Here is a 25,527-nt window from a genome sequence, read left to right as displayed (position 1 = left end):
TTTGATTACCGCAAACACTATTTATTCTGAAAATTGAAATTTAGCAGTGATTTTGACCAGATGCGTTAAAATGGTACAACTGAACAGAAATACCAATGCACAGTTCAGTATTTTTTTAAACAAACAAAAGGAATTATTTCATTGTTTGAAGTGCAATATGTACTTGAAAGCATTTTGTTTTTTTTTCAGAAGTTCAAGGTATTTTAATGCAAGTATAATGTCTTATTTTGAAAAAAGAAAACTGCATACTGCTGATGTTAAAAAAAGGCTAACAGAACTTTTTTTTGTGTTTTTTTGTTTTTTAATATTTCATGCCCTGCCGCCCTCTTGCCTACTATTTGTCTTTGGCCTAACAAGTTTCTCTAATGTGGAATAAGATTTACTGGAACAGTTTAGGAAATACGACTTCTCGAGCTATGCAGTTTAGGGCACGCCATTCACCAACGGTTGCTGACTTTCTCCGCTGTCTGGTTTTTCTTTCTTCTGGTTACGATCCTTACCCGTCCGCAGCCGGCTAGCTTCGCTGGAGGTATTCTGTAAGGTTTTAGTGTGGACACTCCTTTCATTATTGCAGTCAATTCTGATCTGAAATAAGTTATAGTTACATAAAAGCATACCCCTTGGAGCCACTAGGGGGCGCCCGCCGAGAGACGCTGGAGAGGGCTTAAAAATTAATAATAGTAACAACAACAACAATCGTTTTCTCCTCTTCCAAGTAAAGTAGACTCTGGGAAAAATATATATTTGTTTGAATGTTGCAAGGTAGCATTTTATAGCCAAGTTGCTGGATTTAATACACTGTGTGTCATACACAATATAATGTATATATGATATACATTAAGTTATTATTTTGTTCAATATGAACATGAGAAATTATCTTTAAAATAAATTATGGGCTGGGTTTATCTGAATCTGTAGGACTTCAACTGATCCCCTTCGCCCAAAATACAGGCAGTCCTCGACTTATGACAGTTCGTTTAATGACCGTTCAGTTACAATGGCACTGGAAAAGGTGACTTACGACCATTTTTCACATTTATGACCTTTCTAGCATCGCCATGGTCACATGATTAAAATTCAGACGCTTGGCAACAGGCCATTTATGACAGTTTCAGTGTTCTGAGGTCATGTGACCCCTTTTGCAACTTTCTGACAAGCAAAGTCAATGGGGAAGCCAGTTTCACGTAACAAACATGACAAGACAAGCCATACAAGGGGGCAAAACCCACTTAACAAATGTCACACTTACTGACCTAAATTTTGGGCTCAAGTGAGGTCGTAATTCGAGGACTACCAGTGTTCTAAAATATTCCTTTTAACCTTCTGGGAAGTGGGCAAATTAAGAACAGAATCATAGTGAAGACAACCAAAGGCTGATGGAGGGGCAACAGACCGCAAGGAGAAAAATAGAAAACCCCCTGCCACACAGGTAAGCAAGTTCCACTGATGTATCAGTAAAGAGGCAAAGCGTACCTGAAGTGAGCCATCTGTTCTCCCTTTAGCATCTCTTGAATTGCGTTGACGGTTGTCTGTCCTTGACTGGTCCTCGTTTCCTGCATGTCAAATGTGGATTTTAAGAAAGTGACTTTGTAACAGATCGAGGCTGCCTCTCCATCTTTATCTACGTTTTGCTTTCTCTTGGCCATTTGAACAATATTCTTCGGGCGCTATTGTGCCGTGTTTCCCTGAAAAGAAGACTGGGTCTTATATTAATTTTTGCTCCAAAAGACGCATTGGGGCTTACTTTCCGTTTAGGTCCTGTTTTTGGAAAAATACAGTACTGAATGCATCCGTCTGGTTGACGATCTTAAACTGGGTCTAATTTTTGGGGTAGGAATTATATAATAAGCATCCTGAAAAATCATGCTAGGGCTTATTTTCCAGTTGGGTCTTATTTTGGGGGAAAACAAGGTAGTATATAAGCTAATACAAATATTACTATTAGCTATGGGTTTCTTTCCCCCCTTTTCATCGGTATGTTGCATTTAAAGCTTCCCCGGGAAAAACCTAACTACCTGTCAGCCTGTAAGTGTTATTAAGGCATCATTCTAAAGTTTGGAAATGCTGCCTTTCATTCATAATTCGAGAGCGATCCATTCCCACTGAGATTATCATGAAGAATAGGAGCCCAAGAAAGAATTGCTATGTTGTTAATAATGGCTATTAGGTAAGCAAACATTATACCGAAATGTGGGCAATCCTCAGGTAGCCCCACATATCAATATTTCTGGACATTTTACAGGACCAAAGTAAAAATGTAGGAACAACAGCAATTTGATCTTCCACTCTTAATCAGAGAAGAGCGACTAACATGATCAAAGGCCTGGAGACTAAACCGTATGAAGAACGGCTGCAGATTGTGAGTCTGGCTAGTCTAGAGAATGAAGCACTAGAGTTGACAGGATAGCAGCATTCCAGTAGTTGAGGGGCTGCCACAAAGAGGAGGCGGTCAACTTATTTTTCAAAACGGGCAGGACAAGAAACAATGGTGGGAAAGTGATCAGAGAGAGAAGCAACCTGGAATTGAGGAGAAACTTCCTAACAGCGAGTACAATTAACCAGTGGAATGGCTTGCCAGAAATCATGGGTGCTCCATCACTGGAGGCTTTTAAGAAGAGACTGGACAGCCCCATGTCTGAAATGGTACAGGGTCTCCAGCTTGAGCAGGGGGCTGGACTAGAAGACCTCCAAGGTCCCTTCCAGTGAACTTGTTCCATCTGCTTTACAGATAACCAAGTCGTCTTGTCACCAGCCTTCCCTTTCCTGACAAGACCTGCCTGGTCTGACTGAGAATTCTATGCTCTCCTACACTGTCCTGCTTAAAAGGGCTGCTTTTCTATTAAAGCACTGCTGGCAATCTTAGAATGAGCAGGTGTCTATTTCAGAGAGATCCCAAAAGGTCTATGCAAAACCCACCTGGACTAGAGAGCTTACCTTTGAACCCTCCCCGGCCTCTTCCGCCTTGGCCACGCGCACCTCCTCCGCGCCTTCGCCCGTCCCCTCTGCGCAGGTAGCTGTCTCGCTCTTCTTCCGCCGGGGCTAAGGACCAGTCGCTAATCTCATCTCTGTGATCAGACTCTGTTTCAGAAGCATTGGATGCTTCAGAGTTAGTGCCTATCGAAGAGTTTGAAAAAACCAAGACATACCACAGGCCATTTTTTATGAGGTTTTAGAAAAACCACCCCAAAACAACGACCAGCTGAAACCGGTTTCCTGTTGTAATATTTTACAGTGGGGGAAAAATATGGTATTGTTACGACTGAAGTATTGCGTTTGAAAGTTTTGGCACCACCTGGATATTTTTATTGCTTCGGTTGAAAGCCACCAGGGGTAGCAAAGATTCATGGGACACTTGGGATAAACCAAAATTAAATGAGCCAGGGAGCAAGCATGGAAGGAGCCACATTTCTGGGCAGAAATCACTTTTCACCTTTATCTCTCATTTGCGTCTTCAGATCGGCTCAGCCTCCCCCATTTTTAAGAATTCCAAAACTTCAGGCCTCTCCAGAACAAAGTCTTCCAAGCTACCCACCTGAAGCATAGCCTGGGCCACGCCTGCTGTGGCCTCGGTTCCTGTAAGGTCGGCCGCCCCTTCCAAGACCGGGACCGTCGTCAGCCATGTACACCTTCTCTTTATCAGGGCGATTCGGGGGTGGCCTTGATGTGGCCCCGATCTGTCGAAGCTGTTCGTCAATCTGCAACCTCTCCAAACGGAGCTGATCCACTTCCTGGGGAGGAAAAGAGGCAATTGGCCAGAAGCTGCGGTTATTCTAAGGATTGCCGTGTGTCCTGCTTCGCTTTTAAGGCACAGGAATTCATTTAGGAATGAATACAAACTGTGAGAATTAATAGAAAACAATCGTCGTCATTTAACGACCCCATAATCCCTTGGTGGGTGGAGTCTGGGCAACTGAATGGAGCTAAGCAGAGCGGTTTAATGGCCGGATGCCCTTCCTGTCGCCAATGCGGAGCTTCGTTCAGCAGATAATATATTCTCAGGGTGCCCAGAGAGAGAGAAATATCTGTCTCTACCTAGGATTGGACACACAGCCTCCTGATTGTGAGGCAAGAGCTCCACCTCTAGGCCACCGCACCACTCTAGTAGAAATAATGAAAGGGTTAAATGAAGTTATGTAACACCTGGAAGCCAGGTAAGCCAGTGGAACGCTCACCTTTAAATAATTGAGGTGGTAATCCAAAAGAACGGTGGCGTTTGTGATGCTGTCCTTGGTTCCCACGAAGACAAACGGGACCATTCCCTAGAAAGCAAACCTAGAGTCAAATGGCTTGCAGGACACCATCCACGCCACTCTAGGAACCAGCACTCAATGCCCAGGTCGTCCCTGACTTACAACAGGTCCTTTAGTAACCGTTGTTTAGTAAAGTTACAACAGCACTGAAACAAAGTGACTTAGGACCATTTTTCACTTTTATGATCGCTGCAGCATCCTCATGGTCATGTGACTTACATTCCACCTCTTGGCAACTGACTCGTATTTATGACGGTTTCAGTGTCCTGGGGTCACATGGTACTCTTTTGTGACCTTCTGACAAGCCAAGTCAATGGGGAAGCCAGGTTCACTTAACTACGGTGTTACTAATTCAACAACTGCAGTGATTCACCTAACAAACGTGGCAAGGAAAAGTCATAAAATGAGACAAAACTCACCACAAATTTCTCACTTAGCAACATAAATTTGGGACTCAATTGTGGTCGTAGGTTGACGACTACCTGTAATCTCATTAAACACTTAATGGCAATGTTTTAAGTAAGCATGCAAATGAAGTTCTTCTTCACTTCATCAGACCTCCAAACAGGGTAATATATGGTCCTCAGGATGTGGCGGCCCAGGGAGAAGTTATTTGGTTTGGTTTATTTGGATTTATATGCCGCCCTTCTCCAAAAGGACTCAGGGCGGCGTACAACATTAAAAAACACACATCCCAAAAGTTAAAAAATATTAAATCCATAAAGAATGGATATCTCCTAAAAAATCCAGCCTATATTTTAACATATACTAATACACAACCCTGCACTGATCTATGATAAACTGCAATAAAACCTCCAATCCGGAAATAAAAGTTTTTATGACGGTTGCGGAAAATGTGCTTTTCTGCATCAAACGTGAAACATTACAAATGCTCCGTACCTCTTCCTGTGGAATATTTTTATCATTTTCAGCCTCAATTCGCACTCTCACAACTCCAGATTTATCCACTATCTCTTGAATGAGTTTTCCGTTTTTTCCTATAACCTTTCCTATAAAAAAGAAGGAAACACAGGAAAACATTTCTTCCAATCAGAAACATTATGGAAAAAAGGGACAAGTTACTTCTGCCAAAAATGCTTCCACAGATGCTTAAATATTTCATTTCTGTATCAATAAAAAAGTCTGTTGTCACAAGGACATCAGATGCTTATGTCCCTTTGATAGGCATCTTTAAAAACATTGAGTCTTTATTTGAAAAAGGACTCAAATTTGAAAATTTGTTTTCCTACATGCAGAGATAACATCTGTAACTGCAGGAAATATTTATTAAAATTGATTGAAACCAATTACTAGATATGCCCATTAAGATGAGATTTAATTAAGTCTGACAATAACCTCCAGTGTCAATATTGCAAGGAGAAATCTGTGTCCAATTACCGCAGTCACTTCACTTGTCAAAAGGGTTTACTCAATTGGTGTTATGAAACAAGGATGACATTCAAATCAAATCCTTGTTTTCAGGATTGAAAATAAACTTATTTTGTGAAGTACGGGTAATTCATTAGAAAAAAGGATTATTAAATTCCGACTTGCAGGATATGAAACGGAGTAGCAATTATCCTGGCTCAACAGTTCCTTATAGCCAGTTTGACACATTATTGTAAATCAGTATTAAAACAGTCCCATTAAGCTTCATTTTAAGTGAGCCCAAATGATCAGAATTGCTATTTGTGTTAGACAAAAAAGTTAAGATTAACCATACTGTGAAACTCTCCTCCCGTCTTTATTTCTAAAACAATCAGGCTTCAAACACACCTTCTGATTGACTTACCTACTAAGTTTCTTGGGACCTGGATGACATCCTCAGCAAATTCAAGGTAACTTCTGGCCTTCTTCACTGCATCTTGATCCTACGGAAAATGTATGTGTGCTTTGAAACACTGCAGTGGCTCAGAGTTGGGGAATATTTCAATGAAAGTAGCTTGGGAAATGCAACTCACCTCCCCATAAATATGGAATGTACAAGTGTCTTCATCAAGATCAATTGCTGTCACCCCTGGTACCTTACGGGCTTGCTGGATGTTAGCTCCGTGAGTTCCAATTGCCAGACCCATCAGATCTTCACGTACAATAAACTGCTCATGAAATCTTGAAGCAAGCTGCCTTGAGCTCTGGAAGGAAAAGGAAAACATTCCGGGTTACACATAAAACTTTGATATGAAAGTACAAGGAGTCACTTTAAAAAGAAAAAAGAAGATAGAGCCTAGGGTGTGTTCTCTCTTGCTTATTATTTGGGAATTTCTTAGCAACTACCAAGCAATTACATCAAATGACCCTGATTAGTATAATCATTGTTCACAACTGATACTTTCACTACATGCACTGAATGTATTTCAAATATTCACCTGGGGGTGAAATTATATGGATTCTTGGACAGAAATACCTTCCCTAATATAGGTGCCCACCACATATGTGAATTTAATCTCCAAAATTGCCTAGCCAATGTGATTATTGTTCAGAAATCTAGGAATGTTGATTCTTTATAAAACACACACGTTAAGGAACATTTATAAATTCACCTGAAAAGTTAGGGTAACAGTGAAGATAATGATGGGAGTTAGATCAACGTTATTCAAGCTAGAGCTACTTTTCTAGAATACTCAGGCTTCCTGATAAACAAAATATTATACCTGCAGCTTAAAACAGTATATCGGCATGAAAAACTCTAACTTTCCCAAATGTATTGGAAAGCACATTCCGTCATCCAGAACTGTGGAATGATTCAGAACATCTCAGAGAAGGTTGCCTCACAGAATGATTTGCTGATGTTTATGTTAACTGTGAAACGTCAGTTTCTTTGCTTTGGCAGCAAGGTGGCCTACATCTATTAAAAATGATTGCAACTTTTACCTCCAGTTGTTTGCTTGCTTCTTCATTTCTCATTATCAAGGATAATTTGGTTCGAAGACTTCGAAAGTGCATATCAATTAACATATTTGCACGTTTTGTTGTTACTTCATTAATAGACTAAAAAATTAAAGAGGGGGAAAAATCTTGATTAATATTATTGCAAAGCAGAACATTAGAATTCAACTCCATCTATCCAAAAGGAACTTACCAAAATGATAAGTTGATGGGCCTCAGGATCATTTGTTACAGAAAATGCCCCAACTGCCTTTTTGAAATCTTTGTGTGCAGATTCTTTAGCACACCTAAAACAACAATTTAGATCCATGATTAGAGATTGTGCTGTTACTTTGTTCACAGAACCTCAACAATAACAAATACAACCCCATATAGTTTAGAGGGTCATGGTGGCCCTACTGTGACCCATTTCCAACTGAATCACACTGAACTGATTCATAAACTGCTTCTGGGAATTAACATTTATATTGATATATTTTCATTTGGTTTCATTCACATAACTACATAGCAATTAAATTGCAGCTTAATTCTTTTTCACACTGAAAAACATCATCTTTAAAATATTTTAATTAAATGCACAGTTGTAATGCACTGAAAAGAACTAAATAATTCGTATCTTATTTGGGGGGGGGGGAATGAAATATCCATCTTAAGAATAAACACAGAATAACGTTGCACTTACATCTGCCTTAAATCTTCAGGTACATCAAGCTTAATCTTATGAAATGTATCCTTGGTTGCAGGTTTGTTAGGATTGACAGATCTCAAACGCTCAATTGTGACAATTTCATTGTAGGTAGCATCACAAGCAGCATATTCTATTACATAAAACTAATGGAAAAGAACAAATTGTCCAAGACACTGTATAAGTAGGTAGTGATGTTTTAAAGATTACATTTCATATTTGAAGGCCCCACTGCTTAATTTTCATTTTAATATTTGTTACAGTAAAACCCTGATTTAATTGACTAATGAAACAAAGAAGGATTTATGAAAGCCGCTACTCCATTAAATCCAAACGGAATTTTACCCATATATGAAATGGCAAATGGGAATAGAGGCACATATATTTCCTACATTTCACATACATAAAATAGAATGGAAATGGATTTTACAGATACAGATGCACAGAGCGTACAGAAAGATTTCCCCATTGCATCCAAAATCTACTAAAGGTTTCTTAAACTGAAGATTTAACTATACATTTAGAATCTAGTAAAACTAAAAGAGAAACCCATGTGTGTATATATATATATATATATATATATATTCCTACCTCACCCTTTATCATTCTCACTTTAGCCAGCCACCAGCAACATGGTTCCTTTTCGTTAGCCCTGGAATAAACCTAAATGAAATCACAGTATAAAACATTGCATCGTTACACAATAAAATGTTGTCACCTGGTGGAGAACTAGCACAGTGCAATCCTAATGCCATCATCACACTATAACATTGGTTTTAAAATGAAACATGATCTTGATTTGTTACATTTCCCAGGCTCAGATCTCAATAAGCCGCTAGTGCGATCAAGTGTTGGTTCAGATCACACGGCCATGGAGTTCACTTGGTTTTTGGCTATTCAATTTTCCTTAGGCCAAATGTATCTCCCAGGATTGTGAAGCTAAAATGAGGAGGGACACCCAAGTACATCACCCCAAGCTCTTCAGAAGGCAGGAAATAAATGAAAAAATTAATAAACAGAAAAGGGTGCCTAGAGTGGCAATAGGTTTTAATCTTCTTTAAATTGCTCCTTGAATCCACAACGCTTGCAGTTCATTTTAACAGGGAAAAACACCCTTCGACTAACTTGGAACAATCTAATCTGGCAAGTTGTTTTTCTATTGGCCAATCGTACATGGCAGAAATGGAAGCTGGCACTTTCCTATTGCTATCCGAGCCTTATAAAGCCTTCCATATATTTGTATATTTACTCTGATTTGTAACACTGGGCCACTTCAAAATCATGTCAGTAGGTATATATTAAACTTCTTTTCTTTACTTATCCTCAATGAAAACACATGGAGAAAGTGAAATTGTTAGGGTTGGCCAGTCCAACCTCCAAATATTCAGTAAAAAAATGAGATGGTAATATACGCAGAATACTTGTATTGCAATTTTCCAAATCAAATGTTAAAATTCAAATGATTTTGTCCACTAGAAGCTTGAAGGATTACACAAGTTTCAGTTTCGTTTAATGTAGACAAACTAAATGGGTTTTCTAAACTGGGTACAAAATGTGGACAAAGACGAAATCCCCGTTCAATATGGAATTCACCCATTCCACCAATGGGTGAAAACTAATGAAGGAGAGAAGCAACTTAGAACTAAGGACAAATTTGACAGTTAGAACAATTAACCAGTGGAACAACTTGCCTCTAGAAGTTGTGAATGCTGCAACACTGGAAATTTTTAAGATGATGTTGGATTACCATCTGTCTGAAGTGGTTTAGGGTTTCCTGTCTAAGCAGAGGATTGGACTAGAAGACTCCAAGGTGCCTTCCAAATCTTGTGAGGCTCCTCATGAGATCAAGGAAAACTTCACTCACTAAGAAGTGCTTGGCCAACTCAGGATGTGAGTTGTATAGAAATTGCCAATGGCAATAGTTAGTACAAGTATTAAGTCCATGCATGTTGTAAAAGAGAACCTGGCCAGACCTCAGAGAAATTGAGGGGTGAGGGGGAAGAATCTCCAACCCTTTGATTTTCATGCAATCATGTCTGGTTACAAAAATATACAGACTATTACAATGAAGAACTTCAACTGGAATTTCTGTCTTTTTTAAAAAAAGGAATCCTTTAAAGTACCTTTACATTTATTCTAGAGAATCATATTCTTGCATAAGAATTTCAACCTTACTTATTAAACATGCTAGCCCATCCCATCCACTGCCATTAGAGGAAACTGAAGTATAATTAAATTAAGGGGCCTTAATACTGGCACCACACCTATTTAGGTTGCATGATACAGGTGCAACTTTTTGTGTAGCCGGTGCCACACTCTGCTCTTAAGTTGTGATGATGTGTCTTGAGTCCAAAGCATTATTCAATGCTAAATATTTGTCCCCTATGATTGAACAAGAGCATCCAAGAAAATGTTTGAGGAAAAAGAAACAGAAAGAAGCACCCCAAGACTATTGCAAATATTTTCTCCTGAAAGGCAAAACTTATTGTTGTTTCACCCATGTCCAAAATGTAAGATTAAAATGGGTCTCACCTCAACTTCATCACTTTCATTTATATCTTTATTGTATCCTGTCGGTGGAGGGAACCTGACATCGTGGAATGGAATCTGTCTCTCTGGCTGCCAGCTAAAATACACAATAAAAAATCTAAGCTATTAAAAAGTAACAGGTGTGAGTAAGGCAAAAAAAAAAAGTACACCAATTCAGGAAAGATGGACAATCTAAAATTATTTCCCAGGGACTAAGCACAGATAACTGGGGGAAACTGAATAAACACACAGCTAAGTCAGCCTTGGATTTAAAGCACTTCCTCAGTAATCACAGCTGATAAACAATGGCATACAAGCAAGTGTATGGAACTCCATATAGTTAAGTGAGTCAGAAGGTGGGGAAAGAATGTAGAACCCCATGTAGCCCTTTGTGCTTAGCACAAATAAAAATGGGACTTGCAACGGGGGAGGATTATATTTTTCAATGCTCAGCAGAGAAATGATGAAATATATTGTTACAAAAATAAAATAAACCAGAGTATCTTTTCCAAATAAGAACTAAGTTGAAACCTGGGTTTATTATTAAGATTGGGACAGTGTTTTAACAATATAAGGATTTACAGCGTAAGTACTGAAGTCAGCTCTCTTGAAAAAGAACTGCTGCTCACTGCACTTTCACCCCATGTGAAACTTTCTGGTTATTCTTTGGTATATAAATATAACATGAAGGTAGTTGCTCATCCTACGAGTAACTAAGATACAGAAGCTTAGGCAAGTTTTGGTAGGCACAACATTAATGGAAAATGGCTACAAAGGGAGGATATTTCCTATGTATGCAGCTCATCAAGATGACTCCACCAGGATGGAGAGGGTAAAAAGGAAATAATTATGCATTTATTCTCAACACTGCCCTGACCAGATTGCTTCCAAGAATCAAAGAAAGGATTTATTTATCAAGCAAACTGATTCAGGAGGAAAAAATATAAATATGCAAGATTGACATATTCAAAATCTAAATTTGCTCAGCATCACACTTTTAAATGGCTAAATCTTTGTAAGGTCAATTCCAGAATAATACTCACTTATTCTCAAATGCAACAGTTATTGAATCTTCATGGACATCTTTCACAAATGCCTGAAAAAAAAGAAATAAGATTTAATCACAAATGATATATTAATCAATTATTGATACTTCTCTAACCACAAGAAGGCCACTTTAAATATTCATTCTAAATATACTATATTGGCAAAGCAAGATGGGGAGAGGAGTGATCCATCCATATAAACCAACTGGCTACTTATGGGATAGATTAAAGGTGTCAAAAACATATATGTCATGGACATGGATGTACCAGCTGTTACTCTAGGCTGAAAATCTAGGCCTGCTGTCGGTCACAGAACTATGCTCATCATAAGCAAGTAAAGATTGAAATTGGACTGTGAGGTGCTAGAGAAAAAATACACTCAAATGTACTATATTTTGAGCCAAGTTTAAATCACAAGGCAAAAGATTTTGATGAAATAGCCCTAATGTATTTTTCTTCAAAAGTACTAGACTGCCATAGTGGAAGTGTAGATTTTGCAATGAAGCAACTATCACATCCTGATTTCACACTGGCTGGGTAAAAAAAACAATACAAAATTGACATAGGGAGCTATAATGAGACAAAATGCTTTCAATGTACTTCTTCAGAAGTAAAATACTGTTATGCTATTCTCTTTGTACTAAAATTCTTGTGCTGCTTCAGGGTACAAAGCCACACTAAGTTTAATGGTAATTACTACAAATTACAAAACATACACACATATCTTTTTGAGGTAAGGATAATATACTTGGCTATGCTGGGATTTTTTTCAAATCCTGACATTAAATGTATTAACCTGAAAATTAAGATCCACTGATGTTAGTCTATTGATGTACATGGGGTAAGAGTATTGCATTTAAATCTGTCAAAAAATGTAATCAAACTAGCTGCTCCAGCCCAAAATTTAGTTGTGGTAACCTAAGCAGTGGAAACAAAGAAAGTCATCAGCTGTTTAGTCTGATAGGATTCACTGTCTTACGAACAAAACACAACTGTCTTGGTACATGTGAACAGAGTTAGATGCAAACAGAAACAGAACTGATTTCTCTTTTTTCATTCTTTCATTCAGGGATTCTCAAACTTTGGATTAGGACCCCCAGGGAGATTTCAAGCAGCTGGGTGTTGGCAGGTCACACTTATAAACCTTACAAGGATAGTGGGAATGCTGTCAAAACTTGTTCCGGACTTTCTCGCTGTGCCTATATAATCCTCTGGTGGCATCACAAAGTTTGAGAACCTCTGTTTTAATGGAAAATTCAGTAGGTGATGCAATTTTAATCTGAACTGCTTGTTAGGTCAGATGTTAAACTCTGAAACCTAAAAATAAAATAAACCATTTTAAAAGGTAGTTATTGCAAATTTAGAGCGAAGTCTGAAAACAAGGTTACCAAGATACTATAAGGATAGAAATACTATGCAATGCCCAAGTAACAAATGCACACTACAGAAGGAGCTGTTCTTTATGTTTCAGTTATACTAGGAGTAGAAAACTATTTTCAATACTGCAACTTGATGTTGTAAAGTATGCACAAATCTAGCAGGTTTAAAATTAAAATTCATCATATTTCTGAAAGAACAAATCAAGATTATCTTGAACTTCTATGCATGAATGCATGCACACACCATAAATGATGCTTTATTCCCTTGTTCAAGCATTCATTTCTTCGTTAACATAATTATTTGCTTATTAGGTGAACTGATAAAATATGCTTATAATAGTTTCCATTATTGATTTAGTCTGCAAATTGGACTGGTCAAATTTATTTCCTTTTTTATTATATCTTAACCCTATGACTTAAGCCTGCTTAATGAGCAACTAAAGATACTTTGAGCTTTACAGCTTATGTTAAAGTATGGGAGAATAAGTGAAAAAAAATGAAAATTTGTGAGAAATCACTACAAAAGTATGCACATTAGAATCCAATGCCACAGCCTTTTTAAAAACTTGATGAGGCTTAGCTGCCTCAGCAGAAAATAAGCTAGGTGTGGTTGATAAGACTCAACACAGACTTGAGGGCACATAACTAAAGGTAAGTTTGGCCTTGGTGATCCTTTTTAAAAACTTATGAAGTTTCGACTAACTGAAAGCAATTCAGATGGACCATCACACAAACTGTTTCCCCTGTTCTTGGTAGAATGCAATTTATTTATTTTTTAATTTGCACCACTGCCCCTCTCAAAGGAACAGATCTGGATGACTAACCACTAACAGGGTATTTCATTTATTTTATTCATTATTATCATTATCACAATTCATTCAATTTAGATTCCTCAGATGGATCTTCTCAACCTGCGACCTCCCTCCAGAGGACCCCACCCCCCCTCTTTTCATCTCCATCAAGATGCTGTATACTTGTGTTCAAGGCAGGGTCCCAGGACCCCGGGAACGGGGGGGGGGTATCCCCAACACCCTCCCCGTCTACCTGCAAAAATCAAAGTGATTTATCTTGAAAAATACCACAATTTGAAAATCTCAGCCCAACAACTTGAGAACCAAGAGTGGGAGCAATGCATCCACTTTCATTACGGACATGGTAAATATAGATTTTATTTATACATGTATATATGTGTGATTATATAGAGATGCATATATTTGTGCATGCGTATACGTACATAGGTGTGTAAAATGGTGTAAGGTTTCCTGCCTAAGCAGGGGGCTGGACTAGAAGACCGCCAAGGTCCCTTCTAACTCTGTTATTCCATTCTATTCTATGTATATAATGCATGTGTGTATTTGTATATGCATACACACACACACATATACACACACACACACATTGTTCTCACACAAATATATATGCATGTACATATTCTCAAATATACATATGCATATATATGTATAGTTGTGTTTGTACACACATACACGCATATATATATATATATATATATATATATATATATATATATATATATATATATGCAAATGCATGCATAAATTACCCCCACACACAAACACGCGCACACACCTGTATAAGCTCTATTCTTGGAAGCCAAAGCTCCATCCTTTTCAAAAGAGGATCAAGAAATCCCCCTCGGGTAGCGCTTCTCCAAAGTGTGTGTGTGTGTCCCCAAGACCCTTCCGGGGCTTCCCCCCAACCCCTCCCCTTTCCTTCGGGGCCTAAGGCCACGATGAAGACAGGGAAGGAAAGCCCGGGGAAACCCAAAGTCTGGCCGGGGTGAGAGGGATCAAAGCCTCTTTCGAAGGCTTTTCCTCAGAGACCCAACCTTGGACTCTTCCATCCCCTCCCTCCCCCCCAGCGACCATCAGGTCCTCCCTCCCCTCCCCCATCGCCCCCCCCCCGCCCAAAAGAAGGGAAGGGCCGGCTCGGAAAGGCGCAACTTTCGACTTCGGGGCGGCCGGCTCTTGTGAGGTGAGGCCGCTTTTCGGGGAAGGATGGACGGAGGGGCGGAGGTGAAGGGATGACCCTCTGGGGCCTGGCCAGCCCACTCGCCCACCCCACCGGCCTCACCTTGTAGAAGGCCCCGTTGGAGCCGCGCACCTCCACCACCAGCTCCTCCATGGCCAGGGCGGCGGCGGCGGCTGCCCCTCCGCGGGCCAAGCGTCCCGTGGCGCTGCCGCCGGCGGCCTTGGGGAGCAGGAGGAGGGCGGCGGCGGCGGCCTCGGCTCCCCGTCCGGGCGCGGGCGCGGGCCGGCGTCGTCGCGGGCGCTCTAGGCCGAGCGGAGGCGGCGGCGGCGGCGGCGGCTCCTTCTGAGCCCTCTCCTCACGGCTCGTCGTGATGGCGGCGGCGGGCGGCGTGGCCCCGAAGGCGCGAGGGGAGGCGAAACGGCCGCCGGGAGGAGGCGGGCGGCGGGCAGGCGGAGGGGGAGGCCGCTGAGGCGACCGCTGAGGCGACGGAGGAGCGCGGGGGAGGGGCGGCGCCGCGGGCCGCCCGCCTCAAATGTAAACATTAAAAGCCTGGCGGCGTCACGTGACGCGGCGGGAGGCTCCGCTCCTCCTCTGCCTCCCCCGCCCTTTCCCCCCTTTTTCCCGGCTTCCCTCAGGCGGCGGACGCGGCGGCGGCGGCGGGAGAAGAAGCGGCTGGATGGGAGGGGCCGCGGAGGGGAGGGGGAGGAGTGAGCGAGTGAGGGAAACAGAGAGAGAGAGAGCGCGCGAGCCTGCGTGGTGCGCGCGTTGTCTGCGCACGCGGCCTGCACTGCGCCTGCGCGGCCGGCGGACTGGGCTTTTTGAGCGCCCTTTTTCTCGTCGCTTCCCTTTTTCGCTTTTTTTTTTTGATCGCGCGAGAACTCCCGCCGACCGTGAGCGGGGTGAGAGTTGGCGCGAGATCCCGCGCGATTTTGCATGGGAGGGGAGCGCTCGGGCGCCGCCTCCTCTCTCCCTCTCTCACGCACGCGCGTTCGGGACGGATGAGGCTCCGCCTCGTCCTCTCGATGTTTCTTAACGGCGACGCCGCTCGTTTCATTCTGGAGTGACGGCAACCTCTCTTCCAATGAAAACGGGGGAATGGGCGGGCAGACCAATGGGGAGCCGAAGGAGGCGGGAGTCCCTGTGTTGTATAAAAAGGGGAAGGGGCAGACATGGCCGGCAGTTTTGTTGGAGGAGAGTGGCGGAGAAACGTGGAGGTTGTTTCCGCAAGGAAATAAATGGACGGTTTAAAATGGATGCGGTGGTCGGATGTGCGGCTTTTCCAGATTCTAACACCATTTGCAATCTAACGATGCCAAAGTATTTCTACCAAGTGTAGCTTTACCAAATAGGATCAAATGCAAAAAAGCCCAGCTCTGCAAATAGAGGCGTTTTTGCTCCAATGCAACCGCGCTGGCCGCTTTTTCGTCCCCTTTTCTGTGGCTCAAAGCTGAAATCTGAATAAGATTTGGGAATATTTGTGTTGAGCATCCAAGGTCTTTTTAAAATTCCGTAGCCTTAAAACTGCTTCCTCCCTGTCCACTTCATGCAGTGCCATGGGTTGTACAAGCAGTCCTCGACTTATGACCACGTTGCTAAGCGAAAAAATTTGAGTTTTGCCCTGTTTTGCAACCTTTCTTGCTACAGTGGTTAATCACTAATTCTTAAATTAGTAACACGGTTGTGAAGTGAGTCTGCTTTCTCTGCCAGAAGGTCGCAAAAGGGGATCACGTAACCCTGGAACACTGCGATCGTCATAAATACGAGCCCAATGCCAAGCATCCTAATGTAAATCCCGTGTCTATTGTTATGCTGCAATGGTCATAAGTGTGAAAAACAGTCATAAGTCGCTTTTTCCAGGGCTGTTGTATCTTTGAACGGTCATTAAGTGAACTGTTGTAAGTCAAGGACAACCTGTACATTCTGATTTTGGTATCATAATATCTGAAGTATCTTTCCCAAAGCCTTCATTGCAACTCCTCAACGTCTACCCACACCAAATAAATTATTAATTCTATTAATAATCCTCAAATTTATCCATTTAATAATTTTAATTGTTTAAATTTTATTTATGATGTTTTTGATATGGACTGTACACCGCCCCGAGTCCCTTTTGGGAGAGGGGGCGGTCTAGAAGTGCTAATTAAATTAAATTAAATTAAATAATTAATTGCATTAATAATCCTCAACCATCCATATCAAATCCTTGGAAATGATTTGATAGGTGGGCAAAAATATCAAATCCAGTCTAAATACCTGGCAGACGATGCGAAGAACATAGACAATATTAAGAAAAATAATGCCCTGGTGATCTTGTTATCTTTTAATTGGGGAGGCGGGGGTTCCTTGGTCCTTTTATTCATGTTTTACTTCTATTGTTTTTAATGCTTCAATTGTAAGTCACCCAGAATCACTTTTAGAAGTTGGGCAGCCATATAAGTCCAATGATAATCGATCAATCGATTGTTTTCACCCATCGGTCTTGTAGCTTGAACGGCTGGACTTAGGGAACAATAGAATAGGAGAGGATAGAATAGAATAGAATAGGAGGTGGAATGGAATAGAGTAGAGAAGAATAGAATAGAACAAAACAGAACAGAATGAATGTAGGAGAGGAGAGAATAGAACAGAACAGAACAGAACAGAATAGAATTCTTTATTGGCCAAGTATGAATGGACACAGAAGGAATTGGTCTGGTGCAGATGCTCTCAGTGTACATAAAGAAAAATAGAATACATTCATCAAGAACCATAAGACACAACACTTAGTGATAGTCATAAGTTACTAATAAGCAATCAAATCATACTAGGAAACAAATAAAACAATATAAATCGTAAAGTTACAAGCAACATGGTTACAGTCATGCAGCAAGTGGGAAGAGATGGGTACTAGGAAGGAAGAGAAGAATAAGAGGAAAAGCCCATTTGGGTTTTAATGGTTGCATGCTAGGGGAAGATGGCAAAGGGACTTTTGCACACGCACACACAGTTTCTGAGTGGAATTTTGCTTTCCGGCAGGAGTAAAAAAACGGGAGTGACGGTCTGGTGTGCAAAGGTGTGTGAGCCACGGAATGTAATGCTACGTTGGACCACAAGATGACTCTGCCGGACAAGTTGCCGCTCAAGAAAACTAAAAAAACCCCAAAAGGTAGGAAATTAGAAGGCTCCTTGTTTGGAAAGTGGGGGGGGGGGGAGAGAAAAGTCTTGTTTCTACCCGAGGCATCGCCCGTTGCTTACCAAACTAGCAAATGCATTCACACAAACACCAAAGCAAAATTAACGTTAATTTTGGAGGAGGGAATTGGTGTTAGTCGGTAGTAGGTGCAAATCAGAAGTTCTTGCAGTGGCTTTTATTTGCAAACAGATTAAATTACTTCTTTTATGAGGACTTTGCTCTCTATTTCCTTCCTTCCTTCCATCATTCATTTTTTCCTTCCTTCTTTTCCTCCCTTCTTTTCCTTTCTTCTTTCCCTCTTTCTTTCCTTTCTTCCTTTGTTCCTTCATTTTTCCTTCCTTCCTTCCTTCCTTCCTTCCTTCCTTCCTTCCTTCCTTCCTTAAGTGACTGCTCATAGCTTATCCCTCCCTCTCTCCCTCTCCCTCCCCCCCTCTCTCCCCATTGCTCTGTATTTCCTTCCTTCATTTATTCATTCATTCATTTTTTCCTTCCTCCCTTCCTTTGTTTTTCCTTCCTTCCACCCTTCCTCTGTCCCTCCCTCCCTCCTTCCAAGACTGATCGTATCTTATCCATCTATCTCTCCCTCCCTCCCTCCTTCCCTCCCTCTCTCCCTCCCTCCCTCTCTCCTAGTTAATCTTTGTATATACAGTATATGAATATATTGTGCAGCACTTCATTCTTAGCCGCGTCCTGTTACAACCGTCATTTCTTTGTTATCATATTCTGTTAGGAATCGAGGTTGGATTTTTACATATCTATATTTATGACATTACTTTAATTGCATCCGGCTGAAATATTTCAGTCAAATCCCATTTCAAGTATTTATTCAAAGGAAACAAGTCAGGTTTTCTTGGTAGCTTGATTTTGCTCACAATAATGTTATCACACCACTTGAATTTACTCTTCAAAGGAATGATAATGACGTCTTCTCCTGGATCCAGGGGACGCGGAGGGGGGGGGGAGAAAGAAAGGCGTCCCATTTCAAAATATATTCTTAGTTGAGATTTGGCCAACTTTATTTATTCATTGGCACGGCTGCTCATCTCAAGAAATGACTTTGGATGGTGAAGCATTTTAAAATACATTTCATTGTCTGCGGTGGCTTCTTTACCGGCTGTTCTTTGCCGAAGGAATTGTGTCTTTTTCTTCCTTCTGCTGAAGCTCAAATGGAAACTCCCTGCAACTTGGAGAAATGGGCTAGGAGAACAAACTTGAGGAGCAGGAAGAAGAGCCACAGCCAAGACAGCAATGTCGAAAGAGAAATCCAAGTCCAAAACAGGAATAGCAAACAAAAAACAAAAAAAAACAACACTCCGATCTCAGATTATTTTCATCTATATATATATTAAACGAAATACCACTCACTCATCACGAAATCTCTAGAACCGTAAAGCCTACAAACTTGAAATTTGTCAGGTATGTTCCTCTTGGCTTCTAGGTGCTCGCTAAGAAAGGATTTTTCGGAATGACCATCAGATCATTAGTATTTCTTATACTTTTGTTAACGTGCTCTGGGGATGCTGAGGAGTTAGACATTCTACTCTCCTTCCCCACCTAAAAAGATCTCTGTTCCAACTGCCACTTGGGCATGGGCGTGGCCAGCGCGTGGCTCATCTGGCTTGCAGGCTGGCAGTTTAGACATTCTACTGCCCCTCCCCACCTGAAAAACAGTCTGATGCTAAGGAGTTGGATTGAGGGAGAGAAGGGGATAAGACAGGAGAGGCCTCTGTGGGGCAAGCCTGAGGAAGAGGGGAGGCCGATCATAATTACTCATTACTTTTCAAGCTATAAGTGTCGATTTATCAAGCCCGATCACATAGTTCCGTAGTGGAGCACAGTTATCCAGCTAGTTTCTAGGATAAAGTCATGTTCAGTTGCAGGAAACCACAGCCCTCTCATTAGCATTCATAACTCATCTCCTGATCTGGAGTATCTCAAAGGATTGGCAAAAATGAGCTATTTCTTCTCATTTTTATGAAATCTGTAGCATGCATTGAAGCTGCCAGAAAATCGATGGCAGGACACCACTTGATTAAGAACCCGAGTGCCTGGAAGAAGAAAGAAGCGTAACAAGGTCAAGAAGTCTTGTGACACTGAGAACAAAACTGGTAGAAGATATTGACAAAAGGCTGGTGAGAAACTCAAGCCGGTCAGCCAGAAGTCCTTAAGAAAAGCAAAATGATTTACAAATGAAGGGATGGGGTTGTACAGCTGTAATCCTTCCGGAAAAGGTGTCCATTTAACCGCCCTGAATTGCAATCCGTTTCCAGTGACAGCATTAAAAACCTCCATCTTGCCTCCATCCCTGGAGTTAGCGGGAAACCCAGGTGCCTTCTAGCCATGAAAAAAATGCCCAGCTTTTTATTTCTTCAGCCAGATGGAGGTCCATAATTTATCAAACTTGTTTCTTTCGCTCATTCTAATAAATAGATAAGCTCTTTTCCAAAGCCCCTTGGGCCTGCAGGAGAAGACCTAAAAACAATAATAGGAAACCACACAAATAGGCTCGGTAAATAAATCTGATTTGGAGACCAAGAGTGCTTTCTCTGCTTAAAGATCTTTTTATGAAATGAAGTTCTTTCACACTACAAGTCATTAGTTCTCTTCCTCTTCTCCTCCCTCCCTCCCCTCCCTCCCTTCCTTTTCCGCCATAACTACATACAGCATCTTGGCCAATGAATGCTTAAGCGATGTGAAGACAGATTCCTCCCTCCCTCCCTTCTCTCTCCTCCCTCCCTTTCTCTCCTTCCTTCATCCCTCCCTCCCTTCTCTCTCCTCCCTCCCTGTCTCCCTTCCTTCCTCCCTCCCTCCCTCCCTTCCCACCATAACGGCATACAGAATCTTGGCCAACGAATGCTTAAGCAATGTGAAGAGAAATTCCTCCCTCCCTGTCTCTCCTTCCTTCTTTCCTTCCTTTCTTCCTCCCTCCCACCCTCCCTCCCTCCCTTATCATAAAAATTGAGGTCATAAGAAAGTTTAAAACAGATTCTTCTCATCTGTGCCACGAAAGCTGTCAGTTTGGTAAGATTTCAGAACACAGTGAGTTAATTTTTTTTTCTCAAGCTACTCATGGTAGCCAAAATAACTCCATGGAGTTATTCCACTAATTAATTGTAACGGTCCTCCTTTTAAGGGCTTAGACAAATTATTCACGGTGCACCTGTGAACTGTGGTAGTAAAGGCTACGGTTGTGAATGTCTTTTAAACTCCGCTGAAGATAATATGAGTCATAAAATCAGCTTATTCCAGTAAGTGTGGTTTTGGGTCCTAGAGAAGAGCCTGGAGTAGCAATAGTAAGGAAGATAATTGAGTATTGCATCATCTGCTACAAATGTAATAAAATAGCTACCACGGGGACGTGTTTGGAACGATCCTATTAAACCTCATATTTGAGATTAGAAAGAATAACATCATGTCTCCCATGGTAAAAATATACTAATAAAGATGACAATAATATTAATGGATTTATGGTAGAAAATTGTCTTTATTGCCCAAGTACAAATTTGTAAAGGAGACAAAAATCGGTACGGATTTCTCTTTCAGGCCTAAACTTCTGTTAATTTTTCTCCATAAGAGACTCAGATGCTCTGTCCTTCACACACACACACACACACTCACACATGCACACGCTTAACACAAAAATATTTATTGGATTATTGACTTGGCTTGAAGTATTGTGCGCCAAAAAGGCTTATCTCTCTCTATTAGCAACGCTATGCAAAGAAATACAGTTCCCATGTTTTATTGTGACTTTTGGGAAGAAGTCACAGGAAGCCACGACACTTCTTCCCACAAATGCTCTTAACTTAAATGAAGACATACACCACCTCTCCAAAGAACTTTGCTTGGAACTTTCATTGCTTTCTTCGATGGCCATGAATTTCCCGAGATACTTGCGTTCAGTACCAGAGGAAGTTATGGGAGTCCTTTTGCATGACATTCTCTTCTCAATAGCTTTGAAGCTCTTTTCGGTTGGGCTAAAATGAGCTACTGTCATTTATTTGTTTCAAACTAAGCAAGGAGACCTTGCAAAAAATCCAAGAAGCTTCATCTAAACAGGGAAGCATAGTTGGGTGAAAGTTGTAGAGCATACCATTTGTGGTGGAAAGTGGACATCCTGATTTCCTCTGTCCAACTACGTCCAAGAAATCTGGAACCAGATGACAAGAAGTCCATCTGTCTGCGGTCCAGTCTAAGGTTTTCATCCATGCTTCCTCTCTAGCTTTTTTTAAAAAGAATAGAATAGAATTCTTTATTGGCCAAGTGTGGTTGGGCACACAAAGAATTTGTTCATATGCTCTCAGTGTACATAAGGACAATAAAAATACATTCATCAAGAATAAAAAGATGCAACACTTAGAGATACTCCGGTTTACTAATAAGCTATCAAATCATACTAGGAAACAATAAAAACAATATAAATTGAAAGATACAAGCAACGTGGTTATAGTCATAAGTGGGGAGAGATAGATAATAGGAAGGAAGAGAAGAATAATAGTAATACATTCTTGGTAAAATTATTGACAGTGTTGTGGGAATTAATTGTTTAGCAGAGTGATGGCGTTTGGGAAAAACTGTCCTTGTGTCTAGTTGTTCTGGTGTGCAGTGCCCTATAGCGTCGTTTTGAGGGTAGCAGTTGAAACAATTTATGTCCAGGATGTGAGAGGTCTGTAGATATTTTCACAGCCCTCTTTTTGACTCGTGCAGTGTACAGGTTCTCAATGGAAGGCAGGTTGGTAGCCATTGTTTTTTTTTGCCGTTCTAATTTTCCGTTGAAGTCTGTCTCTGTCTTGTTGGGTTGCAGAGCCAATCCAGACAGTTATGGAGGTACAGATGACAGACTCAATCATTCCTCTGTGGAACAGAGTCAGCAGCTCCTTGGGCAGTTTGAGCTTTCCTTTTTTTTCTTGGTGGATTAGCCAAAAATGACTGGGTTTTGAGGTTTCCATGATCTCAGGGATTGAGGGAGCTCATGGTTCTTTGGATCCCCAAAGATGGCGTTGTTTAATTGAAGGGCTCTGCATCATGCCAATTCCACTAGATCTTGTTGGACAAGTAGAAACCGTGAGAAGTCGTCACTATCTCAAAACCATTGATGTAGCAAGTCTGTTGATGTCACCTTCACCAGAAGATCCTTCAAGCACATCAGGCATGGACTTGTGGCAACCCGGAGAGAAGCTCACCATTTTGAAGGACGTAGGACTTCCTTCCACTTGTTTTGGACATCAAGGACAGTGGTGACAGGGAAGATTTATATGGAGCGTGGAAGCAACATGATTAGTTAATTTCATGCTTAATTTCTTTCCTCCAAGAAGGTGCAAATAAACAAGGAGAACACAGAAAGGATGAGACCTCATTTTCCTATTAAGGTTCCTGGTGACTCAATAGGAAAACACTGGAATATTTTCTACCAGCCATTTGCTCTGTTGATGGGTCTTCCATTTCCCTCTAAAAATAGTGATGGATTAGCTAATTATTTCCCCTTCCTTTTTCTTGGTCTTTGCATGAGATTTTGTGTTCAAACTTTCAAGTTTGGTGTGTGTTTATTCAGAAGGAAATCACATCTGAATCTTGATTCTGAGGAAACAGCAGAATAAAAGAAAACATAAATCACTCAATAACTGGAAGAGCTCAAACTGTCTAATGATCTTAATCTACAGGTGGAAGCTCACACTTTAAAAATGTTCCCTTAAGTCAGGGGTGTCTGGGGAATTCTGGGAGTTGAAGTCCACAAGTCTTAAAGTTGCCAAGTTTGGACACCCCTGGCTTAAGTGAAATCTTTGAGCAGGTAGAAAATTGGCACACTCGGAAGCAGATTCTATGGAGATTCTCCGCCATCATCCAGGTCCTGGTGGTCTCAAAAGTGCTTTTTCAAGAAGCAACTGGACTTTCTGTTTTTTCTTTGAAGACGATTCGCTTCTCACTCAAGAAGCTTCTTCAGTTCTGAGAGAAGCTGAAGAAGCTTCTTGGATGAGATGCGAAACCTCTTCAAAGAAAAACCAGAAAGTCCAGTTGCCTCTTGAAAAAGCAGCTTTGAGACAACCAGGAAGCAAACTGATTTATAAAGCAGGAAATCTTCTGTTGAAGTAATTTTTCCTATAATTAAAACATCCCACAATTTTTCAGATCCGGCTACTTCCTGCTACTTAAAAAAATAATGTTTTATATAATTTTAATACAAGGTGAATTTTCTCATGGTTGCTGGGGGTGGGATGGGGGGTTCCACAGATGCGATTGTGCTGAATTTCTGCTCCTGCGATAAAAACCACAGAATCGCTGCATTTCCCCCCCCCCCCGCCCCCAATCTTCTTCAACCCTTTTAAGTTTTGTTGTGAAAAAGAAGAGGCGAGGAGGGGATTCCCAAAGGGCTCAACTTAAAACTGTTTATCCAATTTATTGCTGAGACATCTTTCCTGCAGTTTTCTCTTTTAAGCTGATGGATTCGTTAGCGATCCACATGGAGGTGCTATAACCCTTGTAAATGATCCCTTCGACTTTCTTTGTAGTAGTTGACAATCACCAGAAATTCAGTAAATCCAAGGTAGAAAACCTCTCCTTTTCTTTTTTTTTCTTTTTTTGGACAACATTTCCTTTACATCATCTTGCTTAATTTCCTACTGCATCTTATTTATTTATTTTTGCATTTAAGCCAGTGACGCAAACCCATTGCCTTTTTTTAAAAAAATAAAACTTTTCACCAAGTCCGTAACTTCAAATAACTTAATTGTGTCGATCCAGGTGGGTTAACAAAACTTCTTGTGACTTTTTTTTTCTGACAGTGGGTTCTTCCCCTCCCCCTTGTAATTTTTTTTTTCAACTGCTTGCTTCCATTAATCTTTCTCTTTCACCTCAGTTGTTTCTCTTCTACTTTTTGCAGCTTGGATACATCGATAAGAAATATAGATTGGATGAAGGAGACCAAATGTCTTGAGACACCTTGGCCAAATTTGGACCGGTCCTACCTGATGCAATTTATCTCAAGGTAGGAGGATAAGATAAGGTGAGGACCAGGTATGAACAGATGGGAACTTCTTGGAGGAAAAAGGGATAACCAGGACTATTTCGGGATCTAAAGATTCAGCATGTGTTTATCATATTATATTAGAATTATAGTAATAATCTCCTTCTCTATATATAAAAATGGCGGTGTCTGGGTCTGTGTGTGTCTCTCTCTCTGTGTGTATGTTCCAGCATAACTCTGGAACGGCTCAAGCAATTTCAACCAAACTTGGTACACAGATGACTTAGTCTCTGGGGAAAAAAATACTGTGGGGGTAAGGCACCCTTAAAACCCCTTGGGGGGGGAGTGTTCTGTTAAAATACAGCCTGGTGTGCCTTAAAATGGATTCTACTGTACTGCCGTAAAATGGCTTCTGCTGTACAGCACAGTGGAGTTGCCATGGCAACGGCTTCACAGTACTCCACAAGGGGGCTCCTTCCGGTAAGGGGAAAAATCCAACGTTAGAAATTACATTTGGTCCGGACATTTCCTCCCTTTAAATAAATAAATACCAGGGCAACGGCGGGTTATCGGCTAGTAATATTATATTAATAATCCTATAACGGTGTTCAGAAGAATTTCATAGTTGAA

General features: G+C 41.0%; 1 protein-coding gene and 1 long non-coding RNA gene across 5 annotated transcripts; one reads left to right on the top strand and one right to left on the bottom strand.

Annotated features, from left to right (window-relative positions):
- On the bottom strand, positions 1-15,385 carry FMR1 (fragile X messenger ribonucleoprotein 1). 3 transcript variants are annotated; one of them, XM_081963814.1, is made up of 15 exons: positions 14,867-15,385; positions 11,394-11,446; positions 10,354-10,447; positions 8,413-8,484; positions 7,819-7,967; positions 7,330-7,423; positions 7,122-7,238; positions 6,212-6,382; positions 6,043-6,121; positions 5,151-5,260; positions 4,173-4,259; positions 3,533-3,728; positions 2,935-3,114; positions 1,474-1,553; positions 1-585 (listed from the first exon to the last, which is right to left on the bottom strand). In XM_081963814.1, the coding sequence occupies exons 1-15, from the start codon at positions 14,915-14,917 to the stop codon at positions 424-426; spliced, it is 1,695 nt and encodes a 564-aa protein (XP_081819940.1). In that variant the 5' UTR covers positions 14,918-15,385; the 3' UTR covers positions 1-423. The 3 variants fall into 3 exon arrangements, with proteins under 3 accessions (XP_081819940.1, XP_081819942.1, XP_081819941.1); XM_081963816.1 differs by having other exon boundaries at positions 1-534; XM_081963815.1 differs by having other exon boundaries at positions 2,935-3,078.
- On the top strand, positions 14,691-25,111 carry LOC309397646. Of its 2 annotated transcripts, none has more exons than XR_014176294.1 (3): positions 14,691-14,767; positions 17,780-17,909; positions 24,814-25,111. It is a non-coding gene; the product is annotated as an uncharacterized lncRNA (long non-coding RNA). The 2 variants fall into 2 exon arrangements; XR_014176295.1 differs by lacking the exon at positions 14,691-14,767 and adding an exon at positions 15,581-15,663.
- The last annotated feature ends 416 nt before the right edge of the window (positions 25,112-25,527 follow it).

This window comes from Natrix helvetica (genome assembly GCF_964273705.1).
Source record: "Natrix helvetica genome assembly, chromosome: 11".
Classification (NCBI taxonomy): domain Eukaryota; kingdom Metazoa; phylum Chordata; class Lepidosauria; order Squamata; family Natricidae; genus Natrix; species Natrix helvetica.
The sequence above is the reverse complement of the archived record's forward strand: the minus strand, read 5'-3'. Positions and strand labels throughout refer to the sequence as shown.

Bases quoted from the DNA above. Each gene is read 5' to 3' on its own strand.
- FMR1 (XM_081963814.1), bottom strand. From the start codon at position 14,917: ATGGAGGAGCTGGTGGTGGAGGTGCGCGGCTCCAACGGGGCCTTCTAC. The intron at 6,122-6,211 runs GTGAGTTGCATT...CATTTTCCGTAG, and splicing joins CATTCCATATTTATGGGGAG to GATCAAGATGCAGTGAAGAA. The intron at 586-1,473 runs GTACGCTTTGCC...AACTTATTTCAG, and splicing joins GAACAGATGGCTCACTTCAG to ATCAGAATTGACTGCAATAA.